The following is a 20,943-nucleotide window of genomic DNA, read 5'->3' as shown; positions in this document are numbered from 1 at the left end:
CACCCAGCCGAGGTCAGGTGGCCCACCCCACCCGCCCTGACATGGAGCTCTGAGCAGAGGAGGCAGCCCCTGGGGGACTCCAGAGGGCAGGGACCTGCTCCCCAGCCAGAGTTTGTGCCTGCAGAATTGGAAACCTGCTGTTACCCATCTGCAGCTCCCCCGGTCTCTTTTCGGAGTTAAGCTGTTGTTCTAGGTTTTTCTCCCAGATGATCCAGAGGACCCTTCCTCCCACCTCTCTCACTTGTAGATTTGGGGTCACTTGCTGAATTATCACAGAGCAGATCGGCACAAGCAGAGCACGGAGGTGTGTTGGCTGCTCATACTGAGGTGCCCCGGCATCTGAAGGCAGGCTTGGCATTTCTAAACCTTCCCAAGGCATTCAGGTGGGATGGGAACAGTGCCCCCTCTGGATTCAAGAGATGTGAGCTCCGGTGCAGTTTTGATCACTGCTGGATTATGGAGTTCTAGCTTCTCGGGGGGTGATGGACAAGAAAATGCTTTTTTATAAAGGGCTTAATGATCACAGAATGTTCTACGACATAAAGAAAGCCTATTCAATTGCTGAAGGCAAGGTTCTTCCTCCATCTAGCACTAACTTCTCACGGACACGTTTTCCACCAGGAAACTCTGTCTGAAAAAAAGCCAAAGCCTTCCTTTGAATAGCGCCCTTCACTGCAAACAGCCTTTCGCGGGACTCACAGCCATTACCTTTGACCAGAGCTGGCATGCAGCCCGAGTGCTCCAGCACAGCCATGTCTGTTGTTGAAATACTGAACCGCTTCTGCTGCTAACTACTCTCCGCTTTGAGTGTCCCTCCCACCAGGACCCATCACTCCTGTCCCACAGGGAAGCCTCCAGGGCCCATTTTTTGTTGTTTTGGGTTTTTTATTATGTTTTGTTGTACTGAAGCATAAATATTGATTCCCTTCTGATTTTCAACATCACACCTGCCTTTCATTTATTACAGATTTAAGATATATAACTACAAAGCAATGGATCAAAGTTTTTAAGGAATGGCAGAATTAAATATGCAAATAGAATAAATAATAGTATTTCTCAATTATCCATCATATTCTGGAGGCTTGATTCCAAATGACTTCAGGCTTTTGTTAAAACCAAATCCACTCGCAAAAATAAGACCTTGCCATCTTTAAGTGTTTACAAAAGAATATAATGCCAGTACCAGTGACAATCTAAACAGCAGTGCCCAAAACTATTTCACACGATGACAGCATCACTGAAAAAAAAGTAAATAGTCTCATAAGGCGAAGAGTTTACCCCACGCATGTAATAATTCAGGGAAATTATTACTAGTAGATATCAGATGATATTAAAAATTATTAGTTTTTATTGATTTTAGTTTTTCCATCACCATTTATTTCCTCTATTCCCTCTTCCACCTCCACCCACCCATCCCCCTCACTATTGTCCATGACCATGAGTTCTCTCTTTTTTTTTATTAGTTTTTAAATATGTAATGATACAAAGTTAAATTTTTAAAGGAGATGAAAAGGATTTGTTTCAAAATAATCTAAAGAGAAGGAATCAGGAAAGCTTTTCCCTCCACTTTTGCATATGTTCAAAAAAAAACCTTCAAAATAAAAAGTTAAGCAGAAACTTTTTCAGCCAGTCTGCACTTCATAGCCATCCCTAGTAGATGGAAGCACCCTGGATTTGGGCCTGGAGAGACCCAGAGGATTCACAGTCTGACACTAACTGTGTTGCTATGGACAATTCTTTCTCTGTCCTGTGCCCAGTTTCCTGTCTGAAATGCACATAACCATAACCACACACACACACACACACACTCTCTCTCTCTCTCTCTCTCTCTCTCTCTCTCTCTCTCTCTCTCAAACAGGCTAGGAGGAGTCTAAACAAGATAACATTTGTATAATCTTTTGAGCTCCTTGAGATAAAGGTGCCACATAAATGCATCGTTATAAGATCTCAGCACCCAGACTTGTTGTGTGAAGTTTAGTTAAGATAATTCAGGATTCCCAGAATGCCCGGAGATTTTTCAGAAACTACCTCATGCTCAGTTCTCTAAGCCAAGTGAGAGAAGGAGCAGGAACAAAAACCCCTGCTTCCACACAGGAGGCTTTTAGCAGCTCTGTTTACTCCTCCGACACAAAGCCTTTGTTTATGTGCGACAGATGGTGGTACATGTTCCTCTCCTCTCCTCTTCTCTCTCTCTGCCCTCCCTCGCTTCATCGGTCCCCTTCTGTTTCTTTGTCCCCACCACTTTTTCTTTTCTCTGATCCTTCTCTGCTTCCCACCACTCTTCCTGGATTGGCTGGAGGGTCGGCAAGAGGGAGAAAGGCAAACAGAGAGCCAGGACTTGGAGAATACCTACTAGCTATTCCGTCACGCTGCACGCACAGTTGCTTCTTGGTTTACAGCACTCATCTTTGAAATGTGTGTCTGAAGGCAGAGTGTTATGATACACCTTTGAAACTGTAGGGGGCTCAGAGCAAACATTAAAAGGCCCATAAATATTTATGTGGCAGGTTTGTATTCCCAAAGTATTCATAGTCAACATATATTCTCTCTCTCTCTCTCTCTCTCTCTCTCTCTCTCTCTCTCACACACACACACACACACACACACACACACACACACACACACGTTCCTTCCAGGTTCAGCCACTCCCAAAGAACAATGTAGACCTAACCTCTTACTGAATAGTCCCTGCAATAAGCACAGACTGTAAACCACCCAGGGTAGAGGAGGTGTGAAGGACTGGGCATGAAAGAGCCTTTTCTAGATCCATAGGGAATGCCTAAGGGAATGATTTAGCCTTTCCCAGCCTCTGTGTCTTCTATAAAATGAAGGTATTCAAATAAGTGAATGATCTATAGACTCTGAATATCTATGATCCTATGAGCACTTCACACCCATAAATATCAACCTACCTGGCACCCCAATACCTACCTGCAGAAGGTAGGGGATGACCTGTCAAAATAGATGTCAAACCAGTGCTTGTAGGAGGTGATGGGCGGCAGAGAAGTTAGGGGCTATGGGAAAAGAATAAATGGCATTGAGTTCAGGAGGGAAATAAGGAAGGTTGGAGAAGGGGATCAGAGAGGAAAGAACTAATATAATAGATACAAAATGGGAGTAGGAGGCAAGATTTGGCACCTGCCTGGATATTCAGGAAAAAAATATAGAAAAGAAAAAGAAAAAAGAAAAAAAAGAAAAATTAAGTGAGAGGAAGAGGGTATCTGCTAATTCTACTTAGTCTTCTGAAATGCATTCTCAGGTCTTAAGCATGCTTCCACCAGAGGCGTTTTCCAAGAAGCAGCATACTGGCCCTTTTATTGTAGAAGAGGTCTTAACTTAGCACCTCATGCTACTACATAAGGATAATGCTACCCCCCATGGCCACTCCCACCCTCAGACAAGTAAAAATCCCTGCTCAGAAAAATAAAGTCACTATTTGAAAAGTAAGAGCTACATCTGCAAATGATTAACTTGAGGATTTATTACCAATTAGGACTATAAATCTCTGCTTACTTTGGCTGCTGAAAAGTTGACTTCATGGGGGGTTGTGTAGGGGGGTGGGGGGGTGCTTTGAGACAAGGAAGAAGAAATCCAAGCTTAAATAGACACACTTCAAATTCAAAAGGGAGCAGGATTTTCTCAAGCACCAGAGCGGAAAGCAGGCTTGACCTCGCTATTCTAAGCAAAGAGCCCAGCAGATGCCCGCAGGGTTAGCACCACTCAGAAGAGGGTGTTGGGGCCTGGAAGGGGGTTGCATAACCAAGAGGTCCCCAGTGCAATGGGCAGGCCGTAATATGGCCAGAGTTGGCAGTGGAATACGTGCATCGGGAGTTCTATGTTCCTGATCTCAGGGGTTCTCAGACGTGTCTGACCATTGGAATCACCTGTGAAGCTTTAAAAACTACACCTATGCTTGGGTCACACTGCAGCTCAAGTATCAGTGGGGCTTAGATATCAGAGTGGTTCAAAACTTCCCAGGTGGCTCTCAGGTGCAGACACTGTTGAAAACGATGGCTTAATTGGTCTCATTCCCACAGCAACCCTATATTATAGGTACAATGCTCTCATGGTTTACAGAAGATAAAACTGAGACACCAAGAGGCTAAGTACCGTAATTACACAGTGAATAGTGGTGGAGGCAGGATTGGAACCCACAGCTCACACTCTTAGTCATCATGCTCTATGGCCTCCCATGGCTATAGTTCTCAGTTTTCGAGATAGAAAATGGTGCTCTCAAATTATTTTTAGATTTTGTATCAGATAATTCTAGTAGAAATGAAACACTGGCCCATATTAATGCTACAGATTGACTAGAGAGACAAGTTTCTTTCCTTTGCTTGGATTGATATCAAAACAAGGAATTGCACTGATATTTCATGTTTCTTAGGAATCCTCCTTCATTCATTCCACAGATACTAAGTGCCAGTTCTCTGAAGAGTCTATAACATAGGACCTCTCTGTGCAGATAATCAATCACACAATAGCTGTTCTAAGGGCCATAATAGTGGCCACAGAAGGACGTGGGCAGCTCTGTGTGGCAGTAGTGTATTGGGCTGCCAGTGAGTGCAATATGCCAAGGGAAAGCATGGAGTGACATGAATTCTGCTAAGTGGCAAAATAAAAGATGGAGGCATGGGTTAACAAAATGTGAGAATGTTGGGAATACACTGTTTCTCATCCATAAATATTTAACCCAAGGTTTTTAAAAAAAAAAAAAAATGCGGATTCCTGGCTGGCACCTACATGAATGCAGTGAGCTGGATGTCAACAGGGGAGGTGGGGCCTGGGGTGACCTAGAGAGCCCTCATCTTGTGTAAGGAGTCAGCTGGTTCTTACCTCCAGCCCTAAGTAGCCATACAGGAATACGGGTGCAGTGTTATCAGACTTTTCTAGGGGAAGCTATAAATATGGGTTGCCTAATGTCCAGTCTCCCAATTATAATGGCCTTTCATTCCAGTCTCTTCAAAACTCAGTGTAGACCAAAGAAAACACATGGACCACCAGCCCTGCTTGCACTGGAGAGTGATCTCCCCCTCACCCCATGGATCCCAAAGCAGCTGCCAGTGCCTTTCAGTCACCTGTGCCTCTCCCTCCTGCAGGTATGCTCATTTACTTTGGGTACGGCATCTGGAACAGCACCCTGGAAATCAGCGCCCGCGAGGAGGCCCTGCACCAGAGCACGTACCAAAGCTACGACGTGGATGACCCTTTCTCTGTGGAGGAGGGTTTCTCCTATGCCACCGAGGGCGAGAGCCAGGAGAACTGGGGCGGGCCGTCCGAAGACAAAGGCTTCTATTACCAACAGATGTCAGATGCCACGGCCAACCCCCGGACAAGTAGCAAAGCGAAGAGCAAAAGCAAACACAAACAGAACTCGGAGGCCCTGATTGCAAACGATGAGTTAGATTACTCTCCAGAGTAGCAGTAAACAACACAAGAAATACATAGCAATGGCGGTGATGTGTTTTCAGTAACTTAACCTGTGGGCTAGAAGGTGAAAACGGTTTTGCCTCTCATTTCCAAAGTCCAGCCTTCCCCAAAGCCAGTCCCCAGTCATAGCCTGTCATTTGCTTCTTTTGCTCTTCAGGATAGTTCTGTTGAAGGGTTTAACCTGAGTCCCCTGACTGGTCCCCTTATAGAAAAAAAAAAATTTTTTTTTTAACTAAACAAAAAGCTACAAGAAATTCTAACTTAGATGCAACCATCAGAGCTGATGGCAGCAAATGTTTCCCAGGCCTTTGCTTTGCTGGTTGAAATCATTTTTGCTTCTGATGGAGACCCCAAGAAGCAAGGAGAAAACTTCTTGGACCACCCTGAGGCTGCAGCTCCTCGCTGCAGCATTTCTACCACCTGAGACCCCAAGGGCAAAACTCTATGCTCAGCATACGGGCTGAGGGCAGCTCCCCCAGGCCAGGGTGGGCAGGTGGCATTGGCACTTCCTCAGCAAGCAGCAGCATTTTGTCCTAAAATCTCACAAAAACAAATTCATGGAAAAGACACATGCTTCTTTTTATTCACCAACATTCTCACTGTCTCCAACATATAACTTTAGGGTCCCCCAAAAGTCAGGGACACTGAAACCATTTCCCCAGAGGCTTCAGATGTATCATACAGCAGCCATGCAGACCCGGTAATGGGGTGAGGAGCACCATCAAAGCTCCACATAAATGCCCACAAAACATTAAATAACATCTCTTGCAGCGAAGGCCAGGGGGTGTTGGCAGAAATGAACTCCTCGCCAAGCCTTCTCTTATAGCGGGCTCTAAGCTCCTGCTGACAGAAGGGAAGGGGGCAAAGGTGGAGCATGATTTCACGGCACTAATATGCCTTGAAGAAGGAGGCTGTTTGTTTTATAATCAGATGAAAATCTTTACAAGGAGAGGTGACCCAGCCACTGAGATCACATTGCAAATTCTATTTCAGATTTCTAAAATTATAAATTCTGTCGTGTTTCTTTCTTCTTTTTTTTTCTTTTTTTTTTTTTAAGATAGGCCACCATTTGATTGGTGAGTGCTACTCTGAAAACAAAAATGTTGAAGCACAGCTTCTTAGGTAATTGCATTCCATGAGATCACATTTCACTTCTGAACCTTATTCTTCTGGGGTAGCTCACTTGTAGACATGTACTTTTCTCCCTGTTATTTCCCAGAGCAATTTCACTGAAGCCCAGAGAAATAGCTACCTGATGAGGTTTAAATTTGGGCCTTAAGAGGTGCTCTTGAAGGGATTTCTCTGAAACTAGCTGGAGGAGACAATCTGCAAACAGGGAAAGGTTCGGGGTCTGTTAACTGCTCTTGGGAGGCAGAGATTCCAACGCTGCATTGAGATGTGTACACATGCATGTGAAGGCACAGCTTGGGTTAAGCTAAAATCTCCGTGAGAACTTCTGAAAATGGGGCAAAAGAGCCAATTCCTTATTCTCTCTCTCCTGGATCTAGTGTTATGCCAAAAGTTTTCCAGAACACATCAACACATGTTTAAATCTATTCTTCCTTACAGGTTGAGGTGAGTGCCATCTTGGCACACTGTAGGATTATGGATAGGAAGCAGAAGTCCATTTTTTCACCCAACTAATCCTGATTGACAAAGTACCACGTGACAGGAATGCAGAAGAGAGTGGCAGTGCCCTTGGAGGCTCTCAGCCCAGGGAACGAGCAGCACTGCAGCCTGGTAGTTGTAAATAAAACAGCTGAACATCACAAGTCCCCACAGCTGGTGCACTCGGCTTTACCATGGTATTTTTAAAAGGTCAATTGAAACTATCGTTCTAATATGATTTCAAATAGATTGTATATCATACCCACAGCCAACATGTCATTTAAATTCAAATAACTGTTTTCTAGACCTTCTTTTTCATTCTTCTATATTAATTGTTTATAACTCTAATTTTCTGAGGCCATTTGTCATTTTAATGTAATGCTTAGCAATGCCGTTTTGTTTTGTTTTATTTTTTTTCTCCCCTGACCTCAGCCATAAAGATACAGTACCTGGTCTGTGAAATAGATCCTTGAGCGTTAATTGTAATCTAATCATCAGGAATTTTTTGAAAATGAAGCTTTGAACTGGCTTTAGAATTCAACAAATCCGCCTACTTTAAATAAAATCTGGTTAAGCTTGGGATATATCCAGGTAGATAGGGTGGGGCTGTATTCATTATAAATGTTCAAAGAGAAATATGAATGCAAAATCACAAAATCTTAATGTGGGTGAAAGAGCTTCCTTTTACTAGAGAGGTTTTAGTATTAAAGTCACAATAGCCTGGTGGCTGCTGTATGCCATTTCTGGAGCATGAGGAGAGAGAACACAAGCTTTGGAAATACCATTGGCATTGACTTTGTGAAGATCCTATGAACTACTTCATTCCCAAATAGTATCTCTATAATTTTTTAAAATTTTGATCTCTTTATTTCTCTAAAATTGATTGGTCATCTTCCTAGCAAAGTTGGTTTTTTTAAAATTAGTCAATATGACAGAAAAAGGTTTTTATAAGGCAAATAGACATAGTTTTCCTCATGTTCCCCAGCTCTCATGAAACAGCCCCAGATTTCACAATGCAGTTTTCGAATCCCATCAATCATTAGGATGATTTTACTAGTGTTTCCGGATAATTTCCTGAAGACCACATCTGTGAAACCACATTAAACATAAGATCACCTTATAAATAATTACCATAGAAATGTAGCCTCCTTGAAAGGAGTCCAAGGAAGACTTACATTTTATTAAATTCTTCTCTGCAGCAAGAGCTCTTCCAATGAGGTTACAGCATGTGGATTTGTGGTTTGGAGCCAATTATTTGATTTTTTCAGTTGTTGTTGATTTATTGGTACTCTGCTTCATTTCAAAAGGATTCCAGGTGGCTATCAAATTACATATAATACCCAAAATAATTAAGTAGGGAGCTGTGGTCAAACAAAAAGGATAAAACAAAGCTAGAAGTGATAAGTACGGAAACGCAGAAACTTAATATGCAATGCTAATTGCCAATGAGAGGCAACTTGAAAAATAATGAGATTGTTAATGACTGGAAGAAGTACAAATAAGAACAAATCTTCCTTTATAAGGACAGATTATTACAATAGCATAGGTTATTGAAACCCACCGATAAGTTGCAGGCCTGATTTTACCAGGTACCTGTGCCTGGCACATAGTGAATGTACCATAAATATCTGAATGGATAGATGGATGGATGAATGTGTGATAAATGAAAGGAAAATAATTTATTCAACAAAGTTTTTTTTATGGAGTGCTTATGATGTGCTATGGCATAAGAAATAGGGGAAAGAAGATATATAAATAAAGAACAATCATGAAAATGATAGGTAAGATGGGGAAGTTATAATGTTCAGTGAGGGTTCGAATATTGAAAAGACCTCCTTCCACTGAAAAAAATAATAGAGAATGCAGCCCTTGTGTTGAGCCTTGTGGAATGGACGGAATTTTACAGGTAGAAATGGGGGAGAGGCTTGCCGAGTGGAAGATCAGCATGAGTAAGGTGTAGAATGTGGCTGGTGGCTGTCTCCTGACTAATAATTTGTACTGTGCCTCCTTCAAGGGAAAGCAAGAAGCTAGTTTGGCAGGAGCTTATGAATTATGCATGATTTATGTATGTAACAGTAAGAAATTTGAGAAGGCAGGTTAGGGCTCACCCACAGATAGACGTGCAAGTGGAACTGAGCTGGCTGGCTCTCCTTGGGTGGGGAGGCACTGGGGAAATGATGAAAGTATGAATCAGGGAAAGCTGGACTTTAAGAAGCTGAGGCAGTGACTTCCTCTGCCTATGCAAGGAGCTAACAAGTCACATAGACACTCCAAGTGGATTTGCCATATTCAACAGAACACATATCCATACTGAAGGCAATATATGATTCTTCCTTTGATCATGAACCTCACATTTAACATATGGTCAGATGAGACAAAGTAATATGCAGCCAATTTAAAATTCTCAATCATAAAACTTAAACAACCAAACCTGATAAGTTTTTATTTCTATCTGAGCTACACAGTAAAACGTCTGCTCAAGATTTTATCTAGCTTGAGCACAGGAGTTTGAGAATCATCCTAAAAGTGTAGACAAAATTGCTGTTGCCTTTCCCAGCAGGTTTTACCAGGTCCAGAGATATCAGTGGGAGCACATTGAGGGTCAACTGCGTGTTCCTCAGATTAGAATGTCTTGGTGGGTGGGGATGTCAGACATCAGGAAATGTGTTTGAAGCTAGAGCTGGGGTCAGTTTACCAAGCCCAGGCAGCAGTTAATGGTCTACTCTTGGATATAAGCCTTCCGGTTAGTGAGCAATCCGCAGATGGCCCTCATTTCTCACGCTGTGGCAGAGGGTTGTGCAAATGAAACACTTAATCCAAAGCTGGCCACTAGGGCAGCAGGACAGCACTCCGTTTTCATGCCATTTGGAACACAACAAGTCAAGAAAGGTGTTTCTCTCCAAAATTTCTACTAAGCCTAGGTTACTCTTGTGTGCAAGTACCTCCCTGACTGAAGACCTGTTTGTCTACGGTGACCTTCTGAAGGTTCCAAGAGAGAAAGAGCCTCCTGGTAAGCAGTGGTGTCCGGCCCTAAGACAGCCAATAGTTGTTATTAAACAGTGCGCAAGCGCAGAAACAGCATCCCAGACACCGGCCCCACCCCAAGCAGGAGCCAGGATGCTGTTTGGAGTTTACTGTTGGAATGGGGATGGGCATATTCATGTACATAATTGCAGTTCCTTGTATACTTGTATTTTCCCTAAGACTTGACGGGAGAGGCTGTTGTGATCCCTTTTCCCCGTCCAGAGCAACTTCCTGTCGAAAATGCTTTCCTCTTCTTGTTGGGCTGAAGTCGTACATGCATCACTCTGAAACACCTACGCTGCTGCCTTTTGCCAAAATTGCTTCTCCAAGAAAAGGACATTCTTTTTTTTTTTCTTCTTCTTTTTTTTTTTTGTAGGATTTAAAACCTAAAAGGGATTAGTGGATGTTTTGAAGTCTTTCAAAAATGAACCTGTATCCTGCAGTATCAACTAAAAATAGTGTTAGAAATCATTACACAGTATTCTACATGCATGGGATTGCAGCATTCATCTAGAGCTTTCACAGAGACACCTTTGGGCTAGACGTCTTCTGAAAGCAGGTAGATCTAATTTCTTGCTCTTTAAGAACATATAAGTGCATTTAGGTACAAAAAGAAAAGAAGATGGCTTTGTATTCAAACTAGGAAATGGAGGCAGTGTGGACTTCTTTCATGAGGGACTCTGTGTTTATTTGTTGTTTGTTTTTCTATTATGTGTTCCTGACACTGACGTGGTGACACTGGCTAAAAGGAATTGTGGGTGGTGTAAATTTCTCAGGAAGTGCAGAGTAGGAAGGATTGTGTTCATTCCAGTATTGGAACGAGAGACTGCTCCTTACCCATCTCCTCCTGGTTGGTCTTGGCGGTTGAGATGCACTGGTCTCACTCACACTCCCCAAAGCAAGAGTCTCTACAGGAAATCATGAACCCCCACTTTCCAAAACAAAGACACTGCTAATGCTATGGTGGCACATAAATACCTCACCTGTCTGGGCTAACAGAAGGTTCTGCAGGTTTTGAAGAGAGCATGTGTTGTTCTTATCCCACAAAGTTACACCATCTAACAAGAGGGGGAAAAACCTTCTAGCTTTTTCTCACTGTGGAAAGAAAGGTTACTGTTTAATTCATACCCAAAGTTATAAGTACAGCCTGTAAATTTTACTAACTTGTTTCATTTTTGTTTGGTCCTTGAGAAGTATGACTTGCTTTTTGCAGCTGGTAATTTCTGGTGTTGTTCTTTGATATGTCTTTGATATATATACATGTATATGTGTGTACATACATGTATATATACATGTATATATGTATGTATATATATACTATATATAACTGCTGTATTTGTTAAAGTCTGTTCGTTTTGTGGTTTTTAATTCCCATTGGTGCACTGTACAATGGGGTGTTGTAGTGTGTCATGATGAAAGAAATAATATGCAGATATGTTATGGAGTGTACTTTATTTTGAAATTGACTGTGGTGTTGACAATATATTGATATATCAAAATGCTAAGGGAAAATTCTAAATTTACCAAAATGTGTATATTTTAATAAATGCATAAAGCTTTATTGTGTGCCTTTAAGTTTAAAAATGGGTTTATAAAAAAAAGTGAGAAACAAAAATGTCTTACTATAAAATATCCACAGTAATGTAAAGCTTTTACCTAGGAAACTACCAAAAGAAAAAAAAGAGAAAAAAGAAAAAGAAGCTTTCCCATATTTTGTTAACCTTAACCAGTTCCAGAAGTCTGGTATATTCTTTCCATTCTAAAATGGAGATGAATAAGTGAATCTTGCCTTAAATGTTTCAATCAATTGTCCATTGTAGAAAAGCCAGATAAATGAGCTATTTTATTTTATTTTATTGGTTTGAAACTAATTGCATTATTGTGGAAAACTTGTTCTCAGAATAAAAATATTTTAAAAACTACAGCTAACCGACTATTAAAATTTAAATTTGAAGAAAGTTAGTGCCATCCTACATTTTTAAATTCCATCTCCCTCTTACCAGTTTCTTCAAACACGGTGCAGGGCTCTCTCTGGACCCAGCCCACTGTGCTGCCTCCTGAGTTACCCCATTCTCAGTGCTAACTCCTATCACAGCCACACACCCTCCAGCCTCAGCCCACGGAGCACTCAGTTCCATTGCCCCCATTCAATTTAAGGACAAACTGAAAAAACATTACCAGCCTACAACCCCAAACCCAATTGCAATAGCTTAGTGGAGGATTCATCTATTTTTATCTTTGATAGTACAGGAAGTGACACCTGGGGAACAGAGGAGTGGTATAGCAGGGTCGCATATTTTGACACTACATGTAGATGCGAGCATGTGTCTTTGTTTTCTGTCAACTCAGGATCTCCCTTGCAGAAGTTCACCTGCCTGGGTGGCAGTGGAAACAAACTTTAAATGTATTCATTTACGGATTCTCGGGTGTCTTCCTGTTTAGTCTCTTAGATGATTGAGTCTCTTTGGGATAAGGGTTCAGTCTTTGGATTTCCTCCCCTTCCCCTTGCTTTTCCTCCAAAATGACGTCTGGGAACAGAGCCTGTATGATCTCCTAAGTTGGGGGTGCAGATGAGTGGAGGGTGCTTTGCACACTTAATGGATGCTGCCACACAATGGCTCCCTGGACTGCTTCCTGGACAGGTGACCACTGAAGAAAGACTAGCCCTTCTAGCCAAATGGGTTTCATAATGACATGCACTTCCAAAGTCCACAGGTCTGGCATTCAGTCCACAGTGGTCCGGCACACCAGTGCTTCTATCCTTTCCAGCTAAGTGGCCCACTAATCCCTCCGATATTTTTAGGCTTTCTCATTCCAAATGTGATGTTCCTGCTCGTTTGTATGGACTCCAGGGCTTTGCTGGTCCACTGAGCCCACAGTTCTTCTGCTTTAGAACCCACTACATCCTCCTGAGACTTGGGGAACCACGAACACTACCTCAGCCTCAGGTACCCCAGTCACTTCCCTCACTAAGGGTACACTATTGTTTCCGGGCTCTGGTTATTGACGCTTATAACCAGTGGGTTGCTGCAGCTTGCTCATGGGAACAACTGTTAACTTCTTAGAAGTTTTGTGAGCCCGTTGCTAAACATAACCACCATTAAATAAACTTTCAATTAATTATATTGAAAACAAAAGGTTGTGATTAACTATTTTACTACATTTGGCTGCTCTCAATGTTATTTACAACTATTATATCCGTATGGGGGAAATCCTATATAATGACATACTGTTGCACATATTTTCCCAACTCCATGTTCAATGAGTTTGTTTTGGTAGTTTGAAACCAACCATGTTGGGAGCATTTACACCATGCAAATTGGCAAATGTTACAAAACCAGGGGGTGGGAGAGGAGGGTTGTTTTGTTTTTCCAGAGAGCTGTGTTATACATTTACCAGCACACTGCTTCTACCCTTTCCAGCTAAGTAGACCACGAACCCATCCAATGTTTTCAAGCTTTCCCACCCCACCCATAGACAGGGAGAACCAGGACAAGTATTTTCCCCTCTCCATTTTATCTCCATTTCTCTCCCACTCTCCCTTTGCAGAGGGCCAGCAAGGACTGGCTTTCCACTCCTCTTTCACTCTGACAAGGATTCTCTTACATAGTATTTTTCTTCCCAGGAACAATAAGCCTGATAACTCAGTCTTACTGGTGGAAGGGTTGTCCATTTACCTATTACATATAATATCCAAGAAGAATCACAGGACAACCTGGAAGTAGGGATTGCCAATATTTAAAAAAAATTGAATTAATATTTCAAAATAGAACCTCATTACATGGTTCTTAAAATTAAAAGGTTGTTTAATAACAAGTGTTGACAAGGGTGTAGAGTCTAATCCTTGTGCACTATTAGTGGGAATATAAAATGATACAGCTGCTGTGGAAAACAGTATAGCAATTTAAAAAAAATAGAATTATCATATGATCCAGCAATTCCTCCTTTGGGTATATAACCAAAAGAATTGAAAGCAGGGTCTTAAGCTATATGTTCATAACAGCATTATGCACAATGGCTAAAATATGGATGCAATGCAGGACTCCATCAAAGGGTGAATAGATAAAGAAAATGTGGTATATACATACAATGGAATATTATTCAGCCTTAAAAAAGGAAATTCTGGCATATATTATATCATGGATGAATTTTGAGGGCACTATGCTCAGTGAAATAAGCCAGTCACAGAAAAACAAAACTATATAACTCCAATTTTGGAATGCCTAGAGTGGTCAAAATCATAGAGACAGTTAGAAGATGGGGGCATGCCAAAACCGGTTTGGCTCAATGGATAGAGCATCAGCCTTCGGACTGAAAGGTCCTGAGTTTGATTCCTGCGAAGGGCATGTATCTTGGTTGGGGGCACATCCCAGGAGGGGATGTGCAAGAGGCAGCTGATAGATGATTCTCTCTCATTGATGTTTCTAACCCTCTATCCCTCTCTCTTCCTCTCTGTAAAAAATCAATAAAATATATTTGAAGAAGAAGAAGGAGGAGGAGGAGGAGGAGGAGGAGGAAGAGGAGGAGGAAGAGGAGGAGGGATGGCTTCCAGGGACTGGAAAAGGAGAGAGTGGGGAGTCACTGTTTAATGAGTATAGAGTTTCAGAGGTGCAAGATGAAAAGAGTTTAGAAGAGGATGGTGGTGATCATTGCACAAGATGAGTGTGCTTAATATCACTGAACTGAAAAATAGCTAAGATAGCAGGTTTTATGTTATATATACCTTACCAAAGTTCTTAAAATTGAAAAAAACAAGTAAGAGGTTGTTCAGAGTATCACAGCTGCTTTGGAACCCACTTCTCCTTAGGCTGTAACTCGAAACCACTTTAAAAATTAAATACCTCATTAGAAACTTAAGGGATCTTCATATCGCAAACATTAGGTTGACAGCACTGTCCCATTTTATGTTCGGCTATCAGCATTTCACTGACTGGCAATGGGAGTCCTTTCTGTGTCAAGTTCCTTCCTCTCCTGTACCCCTATCTGAGGAGAGGTTTCTTCCATTTTCACACTGGCCTCCATCAAATCAAGAAAAATTCCAAGCTACAAGGCTCAGAGAGAAAATCACACTCTCCATTTCTTTGAACTAGAAATCTGAATTCTGCAAACTTTTAATACTTATACTAAAGGCCTGGTGCACAAAATTTGTGCACTTGTGGGGGCGGGGGACTCCCTCAGCCCGGCCTGGGCCCTCTTGTAGTCTGGGAGCATTCAGGGGGTGTCTGACTGATGGCTCAGGCCCACTCCCCATCAGATGGACATCCTTAGTGCTGCTGTGGAGGCGGGAGAGCCTCCCACCACTGCCACTGTGCTCACCAGCCGTGAGCCCAGCTCAGGGCCTCTGGCTCTGCAGTGCTCCTCCTGTGGGAGCACACTGACAACAAGGGGGCAGCTCCTATATTGAGCATTTTCCCCCTGTGGTCAGTGTGTGTCATAGCAGCCAGTCATTCTGCCGTTTGGTCTATTTGCATATTAGCCTTTTAATATATTGGATGTGTAAGCCTAATACTTACCCATCAGAGCCATTTAGAGTGTTTTCAGGAAAGGATGAGCCCTCTGTAAGTCAATTAACTGGATGACATAAGTACTCTGGCAGGCTTCCCTTCAGAAAAGGGAAGTACAAATGATTCATGACTCTAATTAACTTCAAACATAGGAACAGGAATACAATTTGGAACAGAACACAAAGAGGAAATAGCCCATCCAAATTCAATTCTGGTGGCTGGAAGGCTGATTGGATTTCCTTCCTAGCAGAGGCACTCCTCACAAGGTAGAGTGCAGGGATGGAGGAGGGCTCCTAGCAATGGGGTTTCCCTGTTCTCTGAAGCTCTGTGTCCAAAGCAGCCCCTTAAATGTATTGGAAATAAGTTCCAAATGTGGATATAATATCCTCAATTTTCTCACCAGCCTTGTCAATCTTGTACAAGAATGTGGATAGTGGCCTAACCAACCATGGTGGGAAGGACACATGAAGATGTGCTGTGAGCCTGGGGGGCCAGTGGAGGGAGACCACCTCTTTCCTATCTGCTCCCTGATGCCCAAAATACCTCCATGGGAAACAAAGTCTGGCATTCCACAATAGGAAAGAGATCTTCAAATGTTTTCAGTTAACTCCCCCTAAAGAAGGAACACAGTGTCATAACTCATCCACATTGAGATCCGAATGGCTGATAGCAGTTTCTTTTCAGAACACACATTTTTCACAAGTCATGAGAAAAGATTATGATAAAAGATTTATACCAAATTGCAGAAAAAAATACCCTAACAAAATCAACCTAATATTCCAAGCTAGAGGTTTAAATAAAGTATAGGGTAACACCCATTCAAAATTGTCTTTAAAAAATGTTTTGTGACATGAGGTCATCATCATGTTAAACTTTTAAAGTAGGATGCAAATATTTTATTTAGTATGTCTTTAGTTTTTGAAAATATATATTTTATAAATGTGCAGAAAAAGATTTAGAAGAAGATATAAAATGTTAACCATTATTTACCTCTGAGAAGTCTTATTTAAGATGTTTTGCATTTTTTTCTTTATACTTTTCTGTTTTTTCAAGTGTTCTTCAAAACATATTTTACTTTTATTTTCAAAAATAAGATGTTGTTAATCTTTATGTTCTATAACAAGAGCCTTTTTAAAAATTAGCCATATCCTAAGTGGCAAACCAAGAAGACACCCTGGTGCCTCTCCCCAAACAATGACACAAATAACAGAAGCTGAAAATAATACTATCAACTATAAAAGCAGTACATATAAAAGCAGTCCTACTGTACATACAGAAAACTTAAATGTTTAAAATCTGATTAAGAAATCTTACAAACGAAGAGACTGCAAACAATTTTTAGAAGTATAAAATTACAAACTATCTGATTAGTTTGAAAAAAACTGAGTCGCATCAAGAAAGATGGAGAGCCAGGACCGGTTTGGCTCAGTGGATAGAGCGTCAGCCTGCAGACTGAAGGGTCCTGGGTTCGATTCTGGGCAAGGGCACATACCTTGGTTGCGGGCGCACCCCCAGTGGGGGGTGTGCAGGAGGCAGCTGATCGATGATTCTCTCTCATCGATGTTTCTAACTCTCTATCCCTCTCTCTTCCTCTCTGTGAAAAATTAATAAAATATTTTTTTTTAAAGAAGAAAGAAAGATGGAGAACTGCCAAGTTTTAATACAAATCTTTGCAAAATTCATGGAGAAGAGTGACAGAAGAGCATAATGACAGTTTCCTCAGTCATTATGCTCTTCTGTCACTCTTCTCCATAAATTTTGAAGTCATGATGGACTTTTCCTATATGGTTCTATATATTCAGATGGCATAGTCTTTTTTAGCCAAAGCAGCTATTAAAACAAGTAGTAAAGATAATTAAACTAATAATTAGACTTTTGAATGTTTGTCCTAGTGTTAAATAATGAAGCAGGTTCAAACCCATTTCCCTCCTTAAAATATTATCTATACTAATAAAAGGGTAATATGCTAATTAGACCATAAACGACCTTCTGGATGTCATTCCCAACATGCTTCCAGACTAAGCCACTGTGGCAGAGGCCAAGGCAGAGGCAGTTAGGGGTGATCAGGCCAACAGGGGAGCAATTAGGGGCAATCAGGCAGACAAGCAGAGTGTTTAGGGGCGATCAAGAAGGCAGGCAGAGGCAGTTGGGGGCAATCAGATAGGCAGGGGAGCAGTTACAGGCATCAGGCAGGCAGAGGTATTATAGTTAGGGGCATCAGGCAGTCAGGCAGAAGTGGTTGGGGGTGATCAGACAGGCAGAGGTGTTAGGGGTAATGAGACAGGCAAGCAGAGTGTTTAGGGGCGATCAGGCAGGCAGGCAGGCCAGCAGACCTGGATTGTGAGAGGGTGCAGGCTGGGTTGAGGGACACACACCCCCATGCATGAATTTCATGCACCAGGCCTCTAGTTAGTACTATAACGAGAAAAGATAGTTTTTTAAGATTAATAAATAATATGAAACAAATTTAAATGTTATTTTATTTTTTCATTCTTTTAATATTTAGGTTACATTTTATATTGTACATAATACATGAATACAGTTGTTCATCTTTGGAGATAACTAAACATACATATGTACATCTAGCCCTAGCTGGTTTGGCTCGGTGGATAGAGTGTAGGCTTGCAGACTGAAGGGTCCCAGGTTTGATTATGGTCAAGGGCATATGCACAGGTTGCAGACTAAATCCCCAATAGGGAGTGTGCTCCCTCTCTTTTCCTCTCTAAAATCAATATATACACTAGTGTGTGTATATATACACACACTAGTATATATATGTATATATATATATATATATATATATATATATATATGTATATGTGTATATATGTGTGTGTGTGTGTGTGTGTGTGTGTAACAAATAAACATACATATGTACATCTAAAGATAGAGAAGATAGTTATAAAAGTTTACAGAATGAAATTTTCTAATAAGATTTAATAGCAGAAATATGAAAAGTGCCCATAAATCCTATACATAGAATTGTGAAGGAAAACACAAAAAGAGGGGAAAAGAACTCTTGAGATAGAACATTATCTGTTCATTTTGTAATAATTAAAGGGAAAGAAATGACCTCCTAAAAATGTTGGTGTCCTAGAATTTAAACTATATCAGTGAATGAAAGATAATAATGTGGAACTATATATATATATATATATATATATATATATATATATTATTCATATATATATGAAATGTATTAGAGGAACTACACAGACGTTTAGTGGCATTTTCTGGCAAAGGCACATTCCAGTATCTTTCCTAATTTGAATCCATAAATATGATGAAATACTACTATGTTGCCAGAAAGTGACCGGCCAGTTCTAGTGGGAGGAAAGGCATAGAGGGAAATTAGAGGCATATTTATCACTTACTGTTATATTGCAATTTGAAACTTTTTATTTTCTTCTCTCAAAGTCTGAGGAGCTTTTGTTTCCCTTGAACAGATTAGAAAATGGATGCATTTGAAGCTAATTTACTTGTGCCAAGATTTTCATCCACTGCAGAATGTTTACTCAATCTTCTTCACAAAATTGCATCTCAAAAGTTGCTCCTTTTCAAATTCTGAGATCCATTAATTGACCCTGGAGGTGGTGTGGCAACCAAATGAACTTTGAAGGGACAAAGTAACTGGCTTACAAGAGACAATGGGAGGACGAGTAAATGGAATAACTCTTCTCACCATGGGTGGCAAACATATGGAACTTGTTAACTCCAAGTGACAGTGCTAGCTGAAGCAGACATGGGTTCAGGAAGGGTTCAAATGCATTTTTGGAGAATAATTCTGTAAAGGGTTCTTAAATAAAATTAGGTTTGTCCAGGGAAAACTTCAGGCTTTGGAGAAGGACTTCAAGGACACGAATTCCACTCCTTTCTCCATCAGGGTCACTGCAGCTACCAGGTCGGACACAGAGCGAGCCAGGTTCTTTTGTTTTATTTTCTATGAAATCAATTCCCAATCCTCAGCAGAAGAGTCTTTGATAACCTCCCAGGGCTTGGCACTGCCCACCCTCCTGGGGCCTCCTGGAAATCAAATACATTTTTAAAATAAAGTCAAGGAAGGCCCTACCTACTTCTCTTCTAGGGGTTTTGTGGGATTGAAAGTAGCTCAGAAAGGCCTCCTGACCTAGAACGATCTCTTATTTTCAAATCTTAAGTCAAAGCTGCTTAACTTCAAACGGGCTCTGTACAAAAATCCTAACATTGTTTTTCTAAGGAGGCCTAATTGAATGATTGATATTTTGAAGGTTTTTGAGCCCAATTATTTTTTTTTAAACAGAGTTACTAATTTTGGCATTTGTTTGGAAAACAAACCCATGATCTGAACCCGGCTTAACATTGGAAACTATTGTGAAGGCGGGTGACTACCGTGGCCCAGACCTAGTAAAATGTGTTCCCCGGTACTTACTTTTTACATACAGATTATGATCTCTGTCATTCATTAGAACTTCAAAGCCTACCACAGTGTTTACTCCCTCTGGTAGCTAATTCCCCTGATTTCCTGAAAAGCCGTGTGTGTAGTGATGGAGAAAATGAGTCTACATTTCCTCTTTTCAGAGACAGAAGTATTCAATAGCCCTCATACTATAGAGACTTTGAGCTCCCTTTATTTTCCAATTTTCCATCTAACTAAAGTTAAGAATTTAACCCTACCACTAAACTAACATTTTTAGTTGGGAGAGTACATTAAAAATATTATGTTAATTTTGGATCTGTCCTTTCATTAAATGGCTTCCCATAGTAATTCTTTCCACTTGCTTAGGGAATAAATTTCACTCAAAGGCTATAGTAGTGGTGAACACTTCAGGCTTTATAGTCAGGCTACAAGGATTATACTTCTGGCTATGGAACCTGAAGTGATTTCCTCAACCTCTGTGCCTCTGTTTTTTGTTTTGTTTGTTTGTTTATCTGTACAGTGGGCATATAATAGCTCCTAACTCATGGAATTGTTTTAAAAATTAAATAAACAGCTCGGCTGGCGTGGCTCAGTGGTTGAGTATCGACCTATAAGCCAGGAGGTCACAGTTTGATTCCTGGTCAGGGTACATGCCCAGGTTTTAGGCAGAATCCCAAGGGAAAGCATGCAGGAAGCAGCCAATTAATGATTCCCTTTCATCATTGATGTTTCTATCTCTCTCTCCTTCTCCCTTTCTCTTGGAAATCAATAAAAATCTATTTTTTTAATTTAATTAGATAACCAAAGTTTTGTGTGCTGTTCTCTATATTTCTATTTTAAATAAACTGTATGCTTCTCTTTAATATCCTCTGATAAAGATGCATGTTTTTGACGTTTTTATTCTACTGTATTTTGTTAAACATAATTTGGTGTCACATCATAAACTCCAAATGTGCTGTAGCAGTATGAGAACTGGCCTTG

The 20,943-nt window shown here is 40.9% G+C and overlaps 1 protein-coding gene across 1 annotated transcript in view; it reads left to right on the top strand.

The window, feature by feature from the left end:
* The window catches only part of SLC7A14 (solute carrier family 7 member 14), a 94,667-nt gene extending 88,841 nt beyond the window's left edge, over positions 1 to 5,826 (top strand). The window contains exon 8 of the mRNA XM_045583666.1: positions 5,100 to 5,826. Within this exon, the coding sequence (XP_045439622.1) occupies positions 5,100 to 5,422 (323 nt within the window). The 3' untranslated portion in view covers positions 5,423 to 5,826. The remainder of the gene's footprint in view (positions 1 to 5,099) is intronic.
* The last annotated feature ends 15,117 nt before the right edge of the window (positions 5,827 to 20,943 follow it).

The sequence above is a fragment of the Pipistrellus kuhlii genome, unplaced genomic scaffold (assembly GCF_014108245.1).
Source record: "Pipistrellus kuhlii isolate mPipKuh1 unplaced genomic scaffold, mPipKuh1.p scaffold_m20_p_2, whole genome shotgun sequence".
In the NCBI taxonomy this organism is placed as follows: Eukaryota; Metazoa; Chordata; class Mammalia; order Chiroptera; family Vespertilionidae; genus Pipistrellus; species Pipistrellus kuhlii.
This window is presented reverse-complemented; position numbering and strand designations above follow the sequence as displayed.